The sequence below is a fragment of the Pinus tabuliformis genome, chromosome 7 (assembly GCF_031772625.1).
Source record: "Pinus tabuliformis cultivar Carrire ecotype Pingquan chromosome 7, CPIR1, whole genome shotgun sequence".
Taxonomy (NCBI): domain Eukaryota; kingdom Viridiplantae; phylum Streptophyta; class Pinopsida; order Pinales; family Pinaceae; genus Pinus; species Pinus tabuliformis.
The window spans coordinates 716070859-716092383 of record NC_142293.1 but is presented as its reverse complement, the minus strand read 5'-3'; the positions used below and the strand labels follow the sequence as shown (position 1 = coordinate 716092383).

At 39.8% G+C, this 21525-nt stretch overlaps 2 protein-coding genes across 3 annotated transcripts; both read left to right on the top strand.

Annotated features, from left to right (window-relative positions):
* The first annotated feature begins 961 nt into the window (after positions 1–961).
* On the top strand, positions 962–2163 carry LOC149249530 (uncharacterized). 2 transcript variants are annotated; one of them, XM_089456274.1, is made up of 3 exons: positions 962–1536; positions 1611–1655; positions 1764–2163. In XM_089456274.1, the coding sequence occupies exons 1-3, from the start codon at positions 1288–1290 to the stop codon at positions 1845–1847; spliced, it is 378 nt and encodes a 125-aa protein (XP_089312400.1). In that variant the 5' UTR covers positions 962–1287; the 3' UTR covers positions 1848–2163. The 2 variants fall into 2 exon arrangements, with proteins under 2 accessions (XP_089312400.1, XP_089312399.1); XM_089456273.1 differs by having other exon boundaries at positions 962–1655.
* A 5760-nt stretch (positions 2164–7923) lies between these two features.
* LOC149249529 (uncharacterized) lies at positions 7924–8757 on the top strand. The gene is made up of 3 exons (XM_089456272.1): positions 7924–8130; positions 8205–8249; positions 8358–8757. Exons 1-3 carry the CDS (start codon positions 7950–7952, stop codon positions 8492–8494), a joined length of 363 nt encoding a protein of 120 aa, XP_089312398.1. The 5' UTR covers positions 7924–7949; the 3' UTR covers positions 8495–8757.
* Positions 8758–21525: the final 12768 nt, after the last annotated feature.

Genomic DNA, 21525 nt, shown 5'->3' with positions numbered 1-21525 from the left:
TGGGTATAATTTTGTTAAAATATTGAAAATTTTATTTATTTGATATAGTTTTTAGAAAATTTGGTTCCTTTACAAAGTAAAATGCATTTAACCTTTAGAATTTGAGCCAATCATCTTAGAGAAAGTGGATATGAGTGATTTTTTTTTAAAATGTGATGGACTTAGCTCATTGGTGAAATTTAACCTCCTAAAATTTATGCCTAGTAAATTATGGTTGAAGCTTCTTTCCATGTAAGCCATCTACTACTAGGTTGGTTTGTGCCTTTGTTTTTGGAGACTTAAGTTCATTTGTCGTATTCATCTTGAAATGAAGTTGTTAGTTTCCTAAAGTTTTTATGAATGTTTTTCATTGTGTTATTATCATTTTGTCTTTAAAGGGGGATGTTTTAAATTCTGATGCTCCTATCCTCTTCTTCTACATATTGGTTCAATTTTCCCTTCCCTCTTTTGAATGGAAAAGGAATATGATGGTCTGCCAAGAGCCACTAGAGTAGTTGAATGGGGTATCTATACTTGTGTGGGAGAGGGGATTTTTAATCCACAATCTTTATTATGTTAGGATTTTCTATCACTAATTTCGGCTATGACATTTGAATAGGGGTGATTGTGTGGGCAAGTTCTCTGAGAATGTAATAATGAAGAAGGAAACCGTAACATAATCCTATAACATGATGTTAAGAGATGTGCAATGTCCATTTGTTATAAGTTCAAATACTAAGCATTCAATGTTGTTAATATTAGTGCATATCCCATAATCCAGAGCAATGCTAAAATATATATGGTAAACTGTATACTTTATATTTAGATCCGATAGTATAGATTATGTAAATAGTAGCATAAACAATATTAATTAATCTACTTTTGAGTTCTTATTGATAACATTCAATAGTTTTACTATGTTGGTCATCTTCTATGTCCTATAAGATCTCCTTAGTCATATTGATGGCCCAGCCCTGGTGACGTGGTCTCAGCCACGTGACTCACTTCAGTCCCACGTGGTCACACTTGGCGCGGGTAAATATCTGTCCTAATACCGAGGCGCATTTACGTTCTCATCTTCCGGTTAACAGGTTTGATCACCGGTCCTCTCCGTGGCTTTCCGCCTTTGTAAAACCCTTAAGGTTTAGTCTCGGCTCATTTGCACTCGTTCTCCCTTCTGTTCCAGCTCCGCGTGGTTATAGCGCTGCCCTCTGTGCGCTAACACAACCTATCTCTCACTCTGTCACTGATGGTGGCCTCTCGGCTCAGCTACACTCCGTCTCCTTCTGTTACCTGCTCTGTATTGTTATGGCGCTGCTCTCGCGCGCTATCCCACCATATCCCTTACTCTGTCACTGGTTGTGGCTCTGTTCGAAATGCAAATCCTTTGCTGTAGCTGCTGTCTTCGTCGACCTGGTTTGGAAGTCTGTGGTAAGGGTTTGTATTTTTATGGCTTTGGCGAAACAATCCTTTGGTTTCCGGTTTCTGAGCTCTGGTCCTGTGCAGGTATTCGCAGCCACAAAGCTATCTTCCCTCCGAACGCAACCAGGCTTCAAGGTAACCTCTGGTTCTATGTTTTATCGTCCTCTGCCACCTGTTATCGATGCTTACAGGGTTCTTGTGCCTTTCAGCTTATGGTTTCGTTTTGTGGCTCGGCAGCCTTCGTCGACCCTTGGGTAAGTTCACGGTTCTCTTACTCTTGCATCTTACAATATTTACTCGGCTTCTTCTGACATTTATTCTGGTTATAGAAATGTCTTAACTCATTCAGTGGTCCTGTGCAGGTGGGTTGGGAGCTCTGCTCGCGAGGGTTTCAAATGTGCAGTCCTCGGCTTCCTCCAATCTCTGGTACCCTTGTGACCGGGTAGGGTCTACTCTTATTCCAGCGTTTCTTAGATTATGCAGTATGTACTTGCTGTAGGGTTCTGTTGGTTAGGTTTTGTAGAATGGTCGTGCCCTTTGCTGGCGTTCACATCTTCAGGGTTTCGTTCCTCTGTGTCATTGTATGACCTCCATGCGTCTATACCTTAGACTTATGCTGTTACGGCGGTGCCGCTTTTGTTATGTGACTCTGTTGTTATTTATTGGACTGTGGTTTACGAAGACTTATGAAATACTGTATAAATGAAAGCAACGGTTCTGGAATTGTTACCTTTGTTAATAGTCGCTGTGTTGATTTGTAAATGACCGTGTGACTCTTTGTGTTGGCTTATGGGCTCTGTTCGGTTTGGCCGTAACTTGACTTGATACGAAGTCTGTCTTTACTTTATCCTCGCAACGTTGTATGCATATGCTGCTTGGCCGCTTTACGCTTCTTGCTGTGTGATAGACCTGGCAATGTACTTATGGTTTCGGCCTGAGGCCTGTAATTGCTTCAATATTTCTAGTTACAGCATATGAATATCGTTCTATCTTAATTTGTTTCAAAATAACAAATGTTTGTAACTCTCAGTTGTATAACACAGAAAAGTAATGAACAGTAATTTATATTCAGGAAAAGAAATCAATGCTTCAATTACAGAGGGTGTCTTTCTATATTGCTTGAATACTGTCTTGCTATATTTTCCTTACTTCTTCTGAGGTGAACCAAAAAAAAGATCCCTCTTACATCGTGTTTTTTTCATTTTGAGCTACACTGAATCTAACTGTTTAGAAACTGAATTCTTTAACTGTTACCTGTTTCTTTAAACAATAAATTAACTAAAACAGTTGTTGGTTACCTAGCTAACTACCAGTAACTTAACTTGTGCTGTAATTAAATAAAAGAAAAGAAATGAATAATGATTAACTAAAAACAACAACCAATTTTTCCTTTTGGTGACCTGTCCAATCACCCTTGAAGTCGTGTCCTGTTTCTGCACGAACCAGTCATTGAGTCTCTGTCTCCTCGGAGCTGGATGCTCCTGCATCAGGCTCCCGGGGTGGCAAAAAGTCATGGCTCCGTTCCATGAGCTCGTCAACAGAGTAGCCCGCTTTAGTTATCTGCGCTGCGTCGAGCCAAGAACTGTCCTCTATTGGACGGTTCCGCCACTTGACCAAATATCGCAGATACTCCTTCCTGCGTGTGCGTCTAGCTACCTGTGTGTCCAGTATTCCTTCGATCTCAAGGGGTGGTGCCTTTGGTAGTTGTCTCGTCCAAGAACCTTCCTCATAGCTGTCTTTCTGTGGTGTTGTAGTTGCTGTATCATCTTCTGAATTGGCTACATAGGGAAACAGATCTGCTACGTTGAAAATGGGAGAAATTCCAATTTCGGGTGGCAACTGTATTTCGTAAGCGTTCGCAGAAAATTTGCGGATGATTTTGCAAGGGCCGATCTTTTTAAATTTTAGCTTGTTATACTCCCGCTTCGGAAACCTCTCCTTACGTAGATACGCAAGGACTTCATCCCCAACGTTAAACTGAACTTCCCGACGCTTTGTGTCAGCTCGCTGCTTGTATTTCAGACTGCTGTCCTGTAACTTCAGCTTGACCTGTTCGTGTAAATTGCTCATTGCTTGAGCGAACTCTTCCCCATCAGCACTCCGCTTCTCAAGTTTCCCCAAATCCCGTAACTCATGCACTCCTCGCGGATGCATACCGTACAAAATCTGGAACGGACTGTAACCGGTGCTGCGGTTAGGTGAATCGTTGTACGCGAACTCGGCTTGAGCAAGTACACGGTCCCACGTCCGGGAATTTCCTCCTGTCAAACTGCGAAGTAAGTTCCCTAGGCTTCTGTTTACGACTTCCGTCTGACCATCAGTCTGCGGATGATAAGCAGAGCTGAACTGCAGTTGTGTATTTAACTTTTTCCACAGAGTTCTCCAAAAGTGACCAGTAAACTTTACATCCCGATCAGAGATGATGGATTTCGGGAGTCCATGTAACCGAACGACTTCAGTAAAGAATAGGTGTGCAATGTAGGTAGCGTCGCTGGTTTTCCTGCACGGTACAAAATGTGCCATTTTTGAGAATCGGTCAACTACAACCATGACTGAATCGAAGCCCCGCTGTGTCTTTGGTAGACCCAAAACGAAGTCCATGCTCACTGAATCCCATGGTCGACTCGGAATCGGTAATGGTGAGTATAGACCAGTGTTTTGACTATGACCCTTTGCTAGTTGACAAACTCTGCATCTGCTCACGTACCTCTGCACATCTCGCTGCAATTTCGGCCAAAAATAAAAGTGCTGTACTTGAGCAACCGTCTTGTCGATACCAAAGTGTCCAGCCAGTCCTCCACTGTGCTTCTCCTGTATTATGTTTTCCCTCATGGAACAGTTGGGTATACATAGTTGTCCTCCTTTAAACAGCAGCCCTTCCTGCAAATTATAATCTAGCCACATGCTATCATTCCTTATCAAAGGGTTTTGACAGGCTTCGTATGCCTCCCTAAATTCGGTATCAGTTGGATACAGCTCCTTCAAATGTTCAAAACCCAGAACTTGCATTGTACTTTCCTGCAGAAGCAAGGTTCTTCTGCTCAGTGCATCTGCCACCTTATTCGCTTGGCCACTAATGTGCTTTAATACGAATGTAAAATTTTGCAGATACTCCACCCAAGCTGCATGTTTGTGGTTTAGTTTATGCTGTTGCATAATATACTGCAAGGCAGAATTATCTGTAAACAAAACAAACTCATCTCCCAATAGATAATGCCGCCAATGCTTCAACGCTTGTATGATTGCATAAAATTCTTTGTCGTAGGTTGAGTACTTCTGCCTGCTCTCATTTAGCTTTTCACTGAAGAAAGCGACCGGTCTGTCCTCTTGACTGAGGACTGCTCCAATGGCTGTCCCACTGGCATCACAACGAACTTGAAAAAGTTTGTTGAAATCTGGCAGTCTCAGTATTGGTCTTTCAGTAATCTTCTTCTTCAAAGTTTGAAAACTGCTTTCTGCCGCTTCAGTCCAGTGAAAAGGCTGATTTGCCTTCTTGATCGTGTCCAACATAGGTGCGCAAATCTCGCTGAAATTTCTGATAAATTTCCTATAAAAACTGGCTAGTCCATGGAAACTCCGGACTTCAAATAAACTCCTTGGTGACGGCCAGCTAACTATGGCTGCCACCTTTTCCGGATCCATTTTTAGCTCATTCTCTGCAATAACAAACCCCAAATACACTAGTTCTCGCTGGAAAAAGGTACACTTTTTCAAATTTATCAGCAACTTGTTTTGCTGCAGCTTCCTCAACACACTCTGTAAATGCCTGAAATGATCCTCTTTAGTCCTGCTAAAAATCAAAATATCATCCAGGTAAACTATCACAAATTTCCCATTAAACTCTTTCAATACCTCATTCATCAACCGCATGAAAGTACTGGGAGCGTTACTCAATCCGAATGGCATCACCAGCCACTCATATAAGCCTTCATTTGTCTTGAAAGCTGTCTTCCACTCATCGCCTTCTCGTATTCGAATCTGATGATACCCACTCTTCAGATCAATTTTTGAGAAATAGGCTGCCCCACTCAAACAATCCATCATATCGTCCATCCTTGGTAAGGGGAACCTGTACCTGACAGTAATTTTGTTTATGGCTCTGGAGTCTGTGCACATTCGCCATTCTCCTCCCTTCTTTGGAGCCAAAACAGTCGGTACTGCACAAGGGCTCATACTCTCTCGAATCAACCCTTTGTCAAGTAACTCCTGAACTTGCTTTCTAATTTCCTCATGATCCTTGGGGCTCATACGGTAAGCAGCCTTATTCGGCAAGCTTGCACCTGGTATAAAGTCGATACAATGACTAATACCCCTCCTTGGTGGTAACTCATTTGGAAGATCATCCACCACTATGTCCCCAAATTCTTGCAGTAACTGCTGAACTTCCTCTGGCAAATCTGACAGCTGTGTGTGTAACACTACTGCCTTTGGTCTCCTTATGACAGCAAAGTTGATTTCGCTGTCCTCAATCTGTTTCACGAACTCCTTTCCTCCCAACAGCAATGCCTTCACTCCACTGGTTTCTGCTGTATTTTCCTCTTTGATGGGTACAAGCGTGTGCTTGATCCCATCTTTAACAAACTTGTAGCAATTCTTTTTCCCGTCATGAACTGCACCTCTATCGAACTGCCAAGGTCGTCCCAACAGTAGGTGACAGACATCCATTGGCATGACATCACAAAGGATCTTATCCTTGTACTTGCCAATTTGGAATTCTACTTCACATTGCTCGTCAACTAACAGCTGATGTCCCTTCTGCAGCCATGACACTTTGTAGGGTGTAGGATGCTTTAATTTCTTCAGTCCCAACTTTTCTACCATCTCCACCGCCACAAGATTGTCCGTACTCCCACTATCTATAATCAATTTGCAGCACTTGCCCCGCGACTTGCAGACAGTGCGGAACAAGGCTTTACGCTGATCCGGTTCTGCAACCTCCTTTGCTGGTTTCAACAGCACTTTGTTCAACACCAAAGCTTCACCTGTCTCTGGTGCATTTTCTGCTTCCTGAGGTGTTGCCTCAGCATCCTCAGTCTGAACAACATAAGTCCCTCTTCCGCCTGCTGGTTCAGCTTCAGGACATTCATAAGACTTGTGCCCCCATTTGTGGCAGCGATAGCACTGGACAGCTCCTCTGCCCCGACCATTTCCTCGCCCTCGCTGGGGTGGTCGTCCTCCTCTCGTGCTATTGTCTTTTTCTGTTGCTCCAGCAGATTTAGAACTGCTGCTTTCTTCACTTGGGCCTGCACCTCGGCCTCTTCCAAATACTTTACCCTTTCCCCTGCCAGTTCCACCTCCTCTCCTGGCATTCTGCTTTCGGTTAATCTTTTCTTCCGCCTTCAGTGCAAACTGATAGGCTTCCTCCATTGTCCGGGGTGAAAGGATACCAATCTCGTCTAAGATTTCCCCCCTTAAGCCATTCACAAATCTGGCTGTTTTCTCAGGGGTGTCCTCCACATAACCTGCTCGCAAATTTAACTTGTAGAACTCTTCTGTAAATTCTTTCACAGTCATTCCCCTCTGCTTCAAGTTCTGTACCTGCCTGTACAGCATAATCTGATAATCCTGTGGTAAGAATTTCTCTTTCAGTTTGGCCTCCATTCTAGACCATTTCTTTATAGGCTGTTTGTTAAGCCTCCTCCGTTCCGCCTGAACACTGTCCCACCACAAGGACGCATGTCCTTTCAGCTTGGTGGCAGCGAATTTTACCTGCTTATCTTCGCTGGTTTCTTCAAATTCAAAATACTTGTTAACTTCACTTAACCAATCCAGCAGCACGTCTGCGGACAGGCTTCCGTCATAAGTCGACAGCTCATGTTTGGGCTTATGACTTGACAGCAAGACCGACTTCAACAATCTAAATTCTGGTGTCACCCCCTCTAATTCCTCCTCTGGTTCAACTTCTTCTTCATCACTGTCATCTGCTGGGTTTCTTCTTCCCCCAGCTTCCACTACTGCCAATCTTTCACGCAAAACTCGAATCTCCTCTCGAAGTCCATCATCTACTACCCTCCGGACTACTCTTCCCCTTCCTCTTCCTCTTCCTCTTCCTCTTCCTCTTCCTCTTCCTTCACCTTCACCTTCTCCCTGTTCCATTGGTTCTAACTCAAGAAACTAGCTCTGATACCACTTATGATGGCCCAGCCCTGGTGACGTGGTCTCAGCCACGTGACTCACTTCAGTCCCACGTGGTCACACTTGGCGCGGGTAAATATCTGTCCTAATACCGAGGCGCATTTACGTTCTCATCTTCCGGTTAACAGGTTTGATCACCGGTCCTCTCCGTGGCTTTCCGCCTTTGTAAAACCCTTAAGGTTTAGTCTCGGCTCATTTGCACTCGTTCTCCCTTCTGTTCCAGCTCCGCGTGGTTATAGCGCTGCCCTCTGTGCGCTAACACAACCTATCTCTCACTCTGTCACTGATGGTGGCCTCTCGGCTCAGCTACACTCCGTCTCCTTCTGTTACCTGCTTTGTATTGTTATGGCGCTGCTCTCGCGCGCTATCCCACCATATCCCTTACTCTGTCACTGGTTGTGGCTCTGTTCGAAATGCAAATCCTTTGCTGTAGCTGCTGTCTTCGTCGACCTGGTTTGGAAGTCTGTGGTAAGGGTTTGTATTTTTATGGCTTTGGCGAAACAATCCTTTGGTTTCCGGTTTCTGAGCTCTGGTCCTGTGCAGGTATTCGCAGCCACAAAGCTATCTTCCCTCCGAACGCAACCAGGCTTCAAGGTAACCTCTGGTTCTATGTTTTATCGTCCTCTGCCACCTGTTATCGATGCTTACAGGGTTCTTGTGCCTTTCAGCTTATGGTTTCGTTTTGTGGCTCGGCAGCCTTCGTCGACCCTTGGGTAAGTTCACGGTTCTCTTACTCTTGCATCTTACAATATTTACTCGGCTTCTTCTGACATTTATTCTGGTTATAGAAATGTCTTAACTCATTCAGTGGTCCTGTGCAGGTGGGTTGGGAGCTCTGCTCGCGAGGGTTTCAAATGTGCAGTCCTCGGCTTCCTCCAATCTCTGGTACCCTTGTGACCGGGTAGGGTCTACTCTTATTCCAGCGTTTCTTAGATTATGCAGTATGTACTTGCTGTAGGGTTCTGTTGGTTAGGTTTTGTAGAATGGTCGTGCCCTTTGCTGGCGTTCACATCTTCAGGGTTTCGTTCCTCTGTGTCATTGTATGACCTCCATGCGTCTATACCTTAGACTTATGCTGTTACGGCGGTGCCGCTTTTGTTATGTGACTCTGTTGTTATTTATTGGACTGTGGTTTACGAAGACTTATGAAATACTGTATAAATGAAAGCAACGGTTCTGGAATTGTTACCTTTGTTAATAGTCGCTGTGTTGATTTGTAAATGACCGTGTGACTCTTTGTGTTGGCTTATGGGCTCTGTTCGGTTTGGCCGTAACTTGACTTGATACGAAGTCTGTCTTTACTTTATCCTCGCAACGTTGTATGCATATGCTGCTTGGCCGCTTTACGCTTCTTGCTGTGTGATAGACCTGGCAATGTACTTATGGTTTCGGCCTGAGGCCTGTAATTGCTTCAATATTTCTAGTTACAGCATATGAATATCGTTCTATCTTAATTTGTTTCAAAATAACAAATGTTTGTAACTCTCAGTTGTATAACACAGAAAAGTAATGAACAGTAATTTATATTCAGGAAAAGAAATCAATGCTTCAATTACAGAGGGTGTCTTTCTATATTGCTTGAATACTGTCTTGCTATATTTTCCTTACTTCTTCTGAGGTGAACCAAAAAAAAGATCCCTCTTACATCGTGTTTTTTTCATTTTGAGCTACACTGAATCTAACTGTTTAGAAACTGAATTCTTTAACTGTTACCTGTTTCTTTAAACAATAAATTAACTAAAACAGTTGTTGGTTACCTAGCTAACTACCAGTAACTTAACTTGTGCTGTAATTAAATAAAAGAAAAGAAATGAATAATGATTAACTAAAAACAACAACCAATTTTTCCTTTTGGTGACCTGTCCAATCACCCTTGAAGTCGTGTCCTGTTTCTGCACGAACCAGTCATTGAGTCTCTGTCTCCTCGGAGCTGGATGCTCCTGCATCACATATCTCATATATACAAATGCTATGACATGTTTGGGTCAAGTGCATTTAATTTCAAGATTTTCTAAATTTTATTATGGATGTTTCATGCAATTTCAAATCAAGATTTAAGATTTAATAAGTGATTTGTGTGTTATAATTATTTTGTTTTTCCTTATATAAAAATTTTTAACATACCTTTTTCATTAAAAAATAATTTTTGAATTAAAACATTATTCTAAAATATTAATTTATAATAATTTTTTAATTAAAACATTACTCTAAAATATTAATCTATTATAAAAAACGTCAAACGTCTCTCTTGAGAGACAAAATTTTAAACATAAAGACATAAAACCTCAAAAAAAATTATCCCTGGGCTTAGAAATAAAAAAAATCCAAGTTCCAAGCGAGACCGATACCACTATTCTAGACTCCAAAGCTATGAATCTGGCACTCAGCAAATCGCTCGTAGCATCCCACGAGTACTCGACTCCATATCGACTCCATATCGACGTCCAAATGGCACCCACTTGGATGGCACTCTCTTTATTTTGAATTACCATTAGAAGGCAGGTTTTCTTTTGGGTTTTGACGAAAAGTCGAGACAGAACTTTTGGCGCTCATCTGAACGTTTTCAACCTCCACGCGTCCACCTTTATGGAGCATCCAAGTTGGCGGCTATCTCGGGCTGTCCAGTCCGGAAGCCCCTATTCCAGTTTACAATTACCTATTTACTGACTGGCTCGTTAATGTGTTCAGTTATATTTTTACTATTCACATTTCAATTTTTTAAGAGTAAGTTTGAATTTTGAGATAGTGGATTTGAAGTGATTTTTAAAAATAAGAATAGAAGATAACCATTGAATATCATTCTACTTTTCTACTTGAATTTTTTTATTTATTTTAAACTTGGGACTAAATAATTTTAACATTTTGATCTTGAACAATTGGATGAAGCCCATCAAGATTATGGTGAGTATATATCAATTAGATGAAGCACATCCAGACTATGGTGACTATATATCAACTCATATATATAGAGAACAGAATTGGACTGCAAATTTATTGTCCAAAAAAGGTATTGGGAAAGATCCGGGTAAGTTTTTTACAGCACTTGAACATGGAATTAAGGTAAATGTTGGAAGTACTTCTCAAAGAGTTAGAAAGATCTTGATAAGTTTTTCTTACAGCATTTGAACATGGAGTTAAGGTAAATGTTGGAAGTATCAACTTCTCAAAGAGTTCAAGGCCAATGCCACTGGCTCGATAAGAAGGATAGAAATGATTTTAGATATTGTAAGAAGATGAACACATTTTGAGTTTTCTTTTTATCATAAAAGATTTCTGAACTAAGTATGTTGGATAGAGAACTAAGGAGATTAGGATTATAGAACTAGAGGTTAAGACTAGCAAGAAAGAGACCTCACTATTTTTTTTTGGAGGTAATAAATGCTATGGAACCAAGTTGTAATCAAGAAATATGTTTTTTTCACAGGGTAGGAAAATCTATCGTAACTCAGTTGTCAACCCAGTTGTGAGGACAACCATCTCTCGGTGCTATGGGTGAACGCAGGGTGACTCATCACCGTTATTCAAGGAAAACCGCACCACTTGGAATAACCCACCACTTGGAATAACCCGTTGGTGATTCTTGGGGGCAGACTTTCGCTCCGGCCAGATGCCTCTGGGTCTTTCGCTCCGGCCAGATGCCTCTGGATCTTGGGCAGTTAACCTATTTCCTTAAATCCAAAAAAAACACTCTTAACCCCACAAAACAGTTTTAAGACATACTCCATATGTAATATCTATTTTTTATTAATACAAAACCGTTTTTTATTTTAAAAAAACACTTTGTAAAGCAGTTTAATTGGTAAGTGCTAAATGGGAATATTATGTACCAGAAATTGGTGGTTCAATTCCCAATAAGTAATTCTACCCTATATATTCGTGGTGTAAATGACTCACATAGCAGTGGGCATACTATACCCGGTTGGTCAACCGTTACTAAAGACGATTCTCTAACTTACACGGGATAGTGTGAATTTGTTCGTCTCATCCCACTTACTGTAACGCGTATGGTAAACGGGAAAAGAGCTTTGGCATGGCATGGCACTATTTTAAGCCCATTTTACATCAGAAAAACATTTGTGAATATAGTTAATATGAGTGGGGTGATTCAACAAATACACTAATACAAGACACATCGTCTCACAGCTATCATCAGATTAGCAATTGGGTTGGGTCGAATAGTGATCATGGAAACTTGCATCTGACTGTCGTGCCCCTAGATCGATCGATGAATGACGACGAAGCCTTTATTTTTGGAATAGGTTTTGTTTATGAAAGCAGGTATACCCGATTCAATAACACTACTATTTACCTAATTAGTGCGTATCATCGTGCTTTGGCTTTGTGGATTGTGTGGGCTTTCATGGATATATATACATAGAATGTACGACATACATATCAATTTTTTACAATCTTATCTCGTTACTGGACTACTTGAGGGTGAAGTGGGTTGAATACTGAATTATCCTCAGTACTGGTAGCTGTTTTCCATTTCGAATTTGAAGAATGGAGCGTGTTATCTGCAAGTGCAGGAAAAATACACATGCGCTACTTCTTCTAATGGCGGCCCTACTTTTTGCGAGGATGAGCGACAATGTAAATGTTGCTGCTGCCAGCAGAAAAATGAAGATAGAAGATGTAGATGCTAATAATGATGATAGTTCTCCCGTTCCTGCAGCGCCTCCATCTGAGCCTGAGCCTGCTCCTGCTCCTGCTCCTGCTCCTGCGCCTGAGCCTGCTCCTGCTCCTGCACCTGCGCCTGAGCCTGCACCTCAGCCAGCGACCACGACCGTGACTTTCTTCATGCACGACGTAGTTGGAGGACCCAATCCCACAGCGAAGCCCCTCTCCATCTCAGCAAGCAGCAGCACCTATGGATTAATACCTCCTGTTACTTCTGCAGGAAACCTACTTAATCTGCCCTTTCAAAATCGTGGTCCTCTCCCACTAACCTTTCCAAGCACTGCAATTCCACAGAGTCCCCTGTTCAATGGCCAGTTTCCAGTTTCTTCCATTAATTCAAACGGATTTGTCTCCCCTTCTAATCCTTCTTTTTTCAATGGAGTCGGCCCCAGTATTCCTGCAGCTACTGGTGCAGGCTTGCTTAATCCCTTGCTTCAGAACGGCCCGGTTCTCCCATTAACGTTTCCAAACGGATTCGTACCATCTTCTTCCGCTAATCCTCTCCTCAATGGAATCGGCATTAATGGGCAGAACCTTCAGTTCAATCAATTCCCAGCAGCTCTTAATTTTCCTTTCACCTCTCAGCAGGGTATCCCCTTCACCAATTCTCCTAATTTACTTAACCCACTGCCAAATTCGCCGTTTCCCGGAGCTGGAACACTAGGTGCAGCCCCACTCCCATTGAATCAACAGGGCTTGGGCATTAGCAGCAGTGAGGTTATAGTGATTGAGGACCCGTTGACGGAAGGGCCGGATGAGTCTTCTGCTCGGATGGGTAAAGGGGTGGGATATTACATGGCGTCTCCCAAGGATCCCAAAATCCTTCTCATGACTTTCACTGCGAAATTCGAAGAAGAATCGGAATACGAGGGCAGCACCATCGAGTTGTCTGGCGAAGACAATACTGCTTTGGCTGAGCGGGAGATGGCAGTGGTCGGGGGAAGTGGTAAGTTCGAAGGGGCGAAAGGCCACGCTGTTATCGAGACTGTTTCCAACACCGCCGATGAAACGGTGCTCAAGTTCATCGTCAACCTGACGGATTAGCTGTATATTGCAATTCGCCTCATCATCTCGTGTGTATTTTTCTTGGTGTACTTGATGTAAATCTCGTTAGCAATTGTGTGTATAAATGTTATTAGGATGTTAGAACATGCCCTTCGGTGTGTCACAATGTGTATAACTGTTCTTTGAGGAGGACAGGATTCACTTAGCACCATGAGAGGGGAGTCAAAATTCAACTCCAGTGTAAATGGTCTTCATCCATCTATCTAAATGAATACCCGTCATAATTGTGGGGAGGTTGAAGCAACTTTCTATTTTTTTTTTTTTTTTCCTATTTATCATCGTTGGGATTTGATTCTAAATTTTCTTAAATATTTTAGATATTAAAATTATTAATTTTAATATAAAAATAAATTTAATTTTTTTATAATTAATTATTAATATTTATAATTTCATTAATGGTTTTAAATTATCATAAGCAAACAATTTATATCACATTTAAATTAGAGTTTCTTAAAATAAATAATCTTGTTTTTTTCTATTTGCATTTACATGAGTTTTCCTTCTTAGATATTATTATAATCATTAACAAATAAAAATAATTTAGAATTTTAAAATAAATATGATGGATGGAATAAGATGGAAGAGATTTAATAATTTATACAAAAAAAAATGGGATATGTTCAACAAACATTGAAATAGATTTTGGCAATCTTATTTGGTGGTGGAAATCCGTAAGTAATGTTAAATGTCCTGCTAAGGCTACAACTTTTATGTGGTGTTTATTAAGTAAGGAAGTTCCTACTTGGGATGTCATGCAACACAAGTTCAAGATATGTCCAAGATGGTGTACTTTATGCAAGATGAATGAAGAAACTCTTTCTCATATTTTCATAAGATGTCCCTTCATAATTCAAGTTTGGAATTTCACTCTTTCCCATATTTTCATAAGACGTCCCTTTATAATTCAGGTTTGGAATTTCTGCTACTCAATGTTGGGTTAGGATTGTGTTTGGAAATGGATTCATTGAGGAACCTTGGAGAAATTCGAGTTTGGTCTCCACAACTACGAACTTCAGGGTCTTACTTTTAATAGTTACTTGGGGAGTTTGGTGAAATAAAGGTATATTCCATTATTTGCCTTCCTCTCTAATGCGAGTGGTTAGGAAAGGTTAAGCGACCTCGGAACATTTCCCCCCAAACAAAGAATAACCATCCACATCAATGCATCATAACAGAAGAACTTGTCAAATCGATTCCATGAGCATATTTTGGCAGAGCATCTTAAGAGGATAGCCAACTTAGTTAGGGGGGTTGTAGAAGGATGGGGAACGAGGTGTTTTGTACTTAACATCTCCGAGAAGCACTCCTTCCAAATTAGAATGAGTTTCGAAAGAGAAACAAACAATCAAGTTATGGGGAGGGCGGAAGCGGTGAGAAGGACGAGGAACGAGGGGTTTTGTACATAACATCTCTGAGAAACACACCTTCCAAATTAGAATGGGTTTGAGAAACAAACAATCAGGTTGAACTTTTGCTTTGCAAATACTTGTTGGTTTTTTCCTTAGAGAAATTTTGTGAAAATTTACAATTTTTTGGAGACTCCTTGTTAGTAGTAAATTAGTTTAAAGGAGCTTAACAATGCAAAAACATTTTACATATTCCTATCATGGATGAGATTATGCGGCTAAAATAATCTTTTGACGATATTTTATGCTTTCATATTTTCAGCTAGAGGAATATCTATGTTAACAAATTGTCCAAACAATGACTAGAATTGGATGAGAACCTTTGGAAGATAATAGAATAGAGGGAATACTCCTTTCACGAGTACTACCATAGGCCATATAATGGTGATCTCATTGTTGAAAATATTAGCGAGAGAAGGGTTCCTTGATTTGTGCCTTAATCATAGGATCCATAACAAGTTCCTTCTTGTGCATGACTCGAGTTCCTAAAAAGTAGGAAATTCGCTATAAATTAGGACAAGATCCTCTAATTTGGGAGTTAGTCCCTAAAAATTAGGATGAGTTAGATTGCAGTTCACTAATGTGTTGAAATTGAAAGTCGAGCTCTTGATTTTCTAGTGTGACTTGATTGAGGAAAAACATGAGTGATGAAGTTTCAAGTGGTTGACTTGAAATAAGACGAGTTGCATGAGTAGATAACTCATGCTAACTCATCAATCATAAAATCACTTTTCCTTAATTAGAAAATTAACTAATTTTAGCCATCTAAATTGCTTTAAAAGGAGTGAAGGCACAAGCTTATTCATTGTTTTTGTCCGCACGAGCTTTTGAGACCAAACAATAGGAAGCACAAGTTTGTGCGTGGAGCTTGTGAGAGGAAGTCTAGTGTCCATGAGAAGCTTGTGCACGAGTTGATAAAGGGAAATGGAGATCAACAGTCTTGCAAAGGTTTCAAGCTTAGATCAAGCAGGAACGACAAGTATGTCTTTCAAATTGAAACAATCATATTTTGCAAGAGATTAATTGCTCGGTTTTTTATATCAATACAATTCTCAATAACACGTAGAGGGTTTTCCCTATTGGGTTCCATAGAGAATTTTGTGTTTTTGAATTGTGTGATTATGCTTTTATTTTTATTCCTATTTCGATGCATCTAGTAGAGAAATTATGTGTTTATGTGAGAATAAAATTTATTTCAAATTGCTCATATTAGCATATCAGAATTTTGTGGATTTTCTACATGGTATCAGAGCAAGGGATAGAATAAAGACCAGCACAAGTCACAATTGGGTAGTCCTTGAAGTCCTCATATACAATGATCATTGAAGAACTAATGAGTTGTTAGGAGGCAGATTTATGGAGCTCTAGTTCAGTGTAGATCCAGAAGACCCTATTTGCAGAATTATTAATGGAGCTAGTAGGTTGTTGAACGCAGATCAATGAGTAAATATTTAGTGACACAAAAAGGAGTCGTGATTATTGATATTGGCAGATTGAGGATCAGATGTAGGGAAAGAAACAAGAAAAGGAAAACAAATAATACACAGTGCTTGATGAGATCACAGAAAAGGTAAAGGTGCTTGAAAATCAAAATGATCAGCAGCCACAACAACCACAATAGCAACATGCACCTCAAACACTTGAAACTGGTATTAGAATATTTACAAGGATAAGTAGACCCTTGAACTATACTCTCCTTCATTATATTATGTATTGTTGGCTGATTCTAGTGAACCGGAAAGATATGAAGAAGCAATGCAGGTAGAAACCAAGAAGAAGTGGGAGCAAGCCATGGAAGAAGAGATGGACTGCTTGATGCAAAACTAGACTTAGGACTTAGTCAAGTTGTCTGCTGTTAAAACAACATTGCAGAATAAATGGTTTTACGGATTGAAGGAAGAAGATGCAGGTAAACAGAGGTATAAGGCTAGACTTGTGGTGAAGGGATTTGCAAAAAAAAAGGATATAGACTTTGATGAAATTTTTTCTCCTGTTGTTAAAATGACTTCAATCAAAAGTATTTTAAGTCTAGTGGTAGCAGAAGATTTGCATCTTGAGCAATTAGATGTAAAAACAACCTTTCTTCATGGGGATTTAGAGGAAGAAATATATATGCGGAAACGAGAAGGGTATGAGGTCAAAGGGAAGGAGAAACTAGTGTGAAAATTGAAGAAGAGCTTGTATGGATTAAAACAAACTCCAAGGAAATGGTATCTAAAATTTCACAAGTTTATATTTGAACAAGGTTATACTAGATGTCACTTTGACCATTGTGTTTATTTAAAAAAATAAAATGATGGCAGTTATATTATATTGTTATTGTATGTAGATGACATGCTTGGTGCAAGATCTAACATGCAAGAAATAAATGTGCTCAAAGGAAAATTGGCAAATTCATTTCCAATGAAGGATTTGGGTGCTACAAAATAAAAAATTGGTATGAGAATAACTAGAGTCAGGAAAAATTGCAAATTAACACTATCTCAGAGTGAGTACATAGAAAAGGTGTTGGAAATATTTAATACGTAGAATGCAAAACCAATCAATACATCTTTGGCTAGCCATTTCAAACTAAGTAAGGAGATGTGTCCCAAGAATCAAGAAGAGATGGGTTATATGCGTAAAGTTTCATATGCTTCAGCAGTTGGAAGCTCAATGTATGCAATGCTCTGCACGAGGCTTGATATTACATATGCAATGGGAGATGTAAGAAGGTATATGAATAATTCAGGAAAATAGCATTGGATGGTAGTGAAGTGGATTCTTAGGTATTTGAGAGGTACTACAGATCAAACATTATGCTTTGGTGGTTCAAACATTTCTCTACAGGGATATGTTGATGCAGATATGACAGGTGATAGGGATAACAGGAGGAGCACCACAAGGTATGTGTTCACTATAGGTGGAACAGTTGTCAGTTGGGTTTCAAAATTGCAAAACATTGTTGCACTTTCAACAACAGAAGCAGAGTATGTTGTTGCTACAGAGGCTAGTTAAAAAATGATTTGGTTATAAAGTTTTATGGATGAGTTGGACAAGAAGTAGGAGATGAGCAAGTTATATAGTGACAACCAGATTTCCATTCATCTTACAAAAAATTCAACCTTTCATTCTAAGACTAAACATATACAACTCATGTATCATTTCCTATGATCAGTTTTGGATGATGGATAGTAGAAGCTGGAAAAGATACACACTAGTCATAATCTTACAAATATGTTGACAAAGGTTGTAACTAAGGAGAAATTGAGTTGTTGGTCAGTTTTAATTGGCCTTCAAGAATGATGATGAAGATGAGAAACAACCAAGCCCAAAGTGGAAGCATTGTCCAACAAGTGAAGCAGTGATGGATTTGATATAATCAATCTCCAAGTGGGAGATTGTTGGATGTGGAGCCTGATTATCTTCCTGGTTCAGAGGTCTTGTTTCAACCGTGTTTGGATCCCAATCCCCGATGGTGGGGTGTGGGGGGCTTGTATTGTTGCCTAGGGGGTCTAGGGGCAAGGCAATTGCATGTTTGGAGGCCCCCCCTCACAAGGGCCCCTAAAGCTAAAAATAGATGATTTTTTCCTTATAAAATAAAGTAATTTCATAGCCAATCAAGGTCGCTCATTAGACGGGTGATATGGCAGTAGACGTTATGTTTAATTTAGGTTTGTTTTCCCTAGAAGGCAACCCCTTGATTTATATTACATTTGGAAATTAGAGTATGTTTGCTAGTCATTAGTGCTTCTAGTTGGTGAATTTCTTCTTAGATTTCCAATCAGTGGAAAAATGGAATATGGCCACGCCAACATAAGCTTGGGATTGAGCTCGTAGGCAACCTTAAGGGCGTGTTCCTCTATACTTGCAACGACAATGCATCCGAGGGAAAGACATGGTAATGGATTTATTATTTTTATTAATTTTAACTTGTTATTAATTTTTTAATTGAGTAAGCATTATTATTAATATTATTTAGTTTAAAGTTTCATTTTACGAATATTACAACATTTCTACCATATTAAAAGAACATTTCAATGTTTACAGTCATTTACAATCAAGACAACATTCCTCCATACTAATTGTAGAGCGCCTCTTACACAAACATATAACTTACAATTTCAAGCAATATAAATATATAAATCTGTTTTTTTTAATAACATGGAATGAGTGAAAAACAATGCTCGTGGTGGAACCATCATCTGTATATTAAACTACACAATAAAAATATATCTAACCAATATATTATTTGTATTTTAAAAGAGATATTTTTTATATATCTAGCCAATATATTATTTGTATTTTAAAAAAATTATTTTTCATAAATGATTAAATTTAACCATGCTTAACAAACTTATAATTTAAGTGTTGTATAAATTATTTGTTTTTAATAATTCACAATAATAAAAAAGAATTAAGTTTTTTGATGATGATGATGATGATGGTTAACGTGGTCTATTGGACCTACAATTTTCTTAATTTTTACTTGTCTGGCTCCTCGTCTTTCTTGGCGAGATTGGTGTTGTAGCTTTTTTTTTTTTCTCTACGATCTTCCAACTTCCTTTATCTTGCATCTCCTTCATCTCTTCTAGTTCTTGGGACATTGGTGTCTTAGCTTCGCGATCTATTGTGTTCGTTCTTTTGAAGATAGTCGGAGAAGAAGTTTGGTCTGGGAGATCTGCTTTGCTGTTAAATGAAGATTTATTTTCTGCGGTATTTGAATCCTCATAACTATTGATTTGCTGGGGCAGGATTTCTCCTTGCTTGTCTTGAGAGTTGTTTCTTTCTTCTCTGCTTTCTTGTGACTCAGAGTTTTCTCTTGAATATTCTTCTTTGATGACAGTGTAGTGTTCTTTTTGTGCTCCTTCCCACCATGTAGATCTGTGGTGGTTTTTTCTAGCAAAATTTTTCTCAGAGGCTTTTGGGCAATTTTTGGCTAGATGCCCTGTCTCAAATCAGGATCGACATCTGAAGAGGACACTTTCATAATAAGTTTCTGGTTCCACACATAGTCTTTACTTGTTAGGTTTATTTTAGCTGGGAATCCGGCGCTGAAGTCCATTTCCACACAGATGCGTGCATAGGTGGTTTTGGCATATTTCTTTGTTTCTGGGCACCTGCAGTAAAATTTCCCAATTGCATTTCCGATGGCTTTTAGTGAGGAGAGATTCCAGAGATGCAAGGGTAGGCTTGGAAATCTCACCCAAACTGGTGCTGAGGTTATCACTGCTGTAGAGGGATCGAATGATGGGTCCCATGGCTTCATGAATAGGCCTGATTTTTCCCAAAACCAAGGGCCGGAATCTAGAATACATTGTCTGCTTTCAGGATTTTCAAAATCTACTATAAAGAAACCCCTAGCACAGGGGTAGATATTAATTTCATCAGAAATGACAGGCTTCCATACCTCTGAAATCCAATTGTGGAGTGCTATCAGCCGCGGCCAAAAACCATTGAACCGGCAAATTAGGGCACTTTCGGAAAACTTCAAAGCTTCATCGAGTGAGGCTTGGACCACTTGGATAGTGGGAGCTGGGGCTTCACTGACGATATGGGCAGGAGATTGCCCTCCAGAGGCGGATGAGCCACCAGTGATTTTTGCGAAGCTCGGAGCCATATTTTACTTGCCCGTAGAACCCAGCCTTCAAAAATACTATTGGACCAAGATTCTGTAGTAACCACACAAGTTGAGCGATTCATAATTATTAATCCTTCGGCTATTTTCTTTTGCAATGTTCGCGCACGTCCAAAACTACATGCTTTACCAACGCCACTTCATATCTGTTTGTGTGGTCGAGTGTCTAGCCTGACAAATCAGAAATTCTGAACAGAGCCGCTTTCCATATTTCAATTTCTTCTGCTTTGTGAATTCCGCTACTGCGATAATGTTGGAATGTCTGCGCAAATGGGCTGCTAGATCGCTCTGGATGACGCACCTGTGGAGGAGTTACTTTATAAAACAGAGGAATCACCGTTCATACACTCGGCCATTGATCCCACGTGAGGTCGTATTGAAAAACAGAATTTAAATACGACCCACCACAAAATAGAGGCGAGAAGATACTGTAGATCAGATCGGCGGGAGAAGTGCAGGAGGTTCGCGATTTATATAACCCATGACATAGCACACAGCGTGATAGCTATGAATTAGGTAAGTAGTAGTGTTATCGAATCGAGTATACTTGCCTTCATAAACCAAACCAGTTAAATAAGGCTCGGCCAAGTTTGGTCCGTAGGCCCACTAAGTTGGCGATGATGCAATATAATTATCCTCTGATTTATAATTCCCCTATTTAACGATTAATACCGTTAGAGTATACGTATGTCCAACCCAACCCAAGTGCTGATCTGCGGATAGTTGTGAGATGATATATCTTATATTTAATATATTTGGTTAACTACCACTACACATATTAATTTTTAATCTAAACTCAAAACATTCTTTTGAATGTGAAAGGGATAAAATAATACCATTCCAAAGTGGTTTTCATGCTTACTCTAAGCGTTTCAAGTTTCACTGCTTTCTTTATTTTTAACTTGACTTTATCAAAAACAGCCTTTCTATAATTAAAAGACACAAACAAAACATAAATATGATATGAAAAGTCAATGTAATTTCCAACTTCTTCCTACTACAATTTCCATCTTTTTTCTTCATTTAATTATAAATGGAAAGGATTTCAGTTGGGAATAAGATTCCCTCTTCTTTTTCATGAATGTGTATCACTTTCAGCTTTTTCATCAATATGTATCACTCTTTCTTACGCAGATGTATAGGTAAATGTATGAAGTTGATTTCCAAATGGATTGCAATGAATAAGACTTGTGAATTTTAGAAATGTATATGGCATAGAAA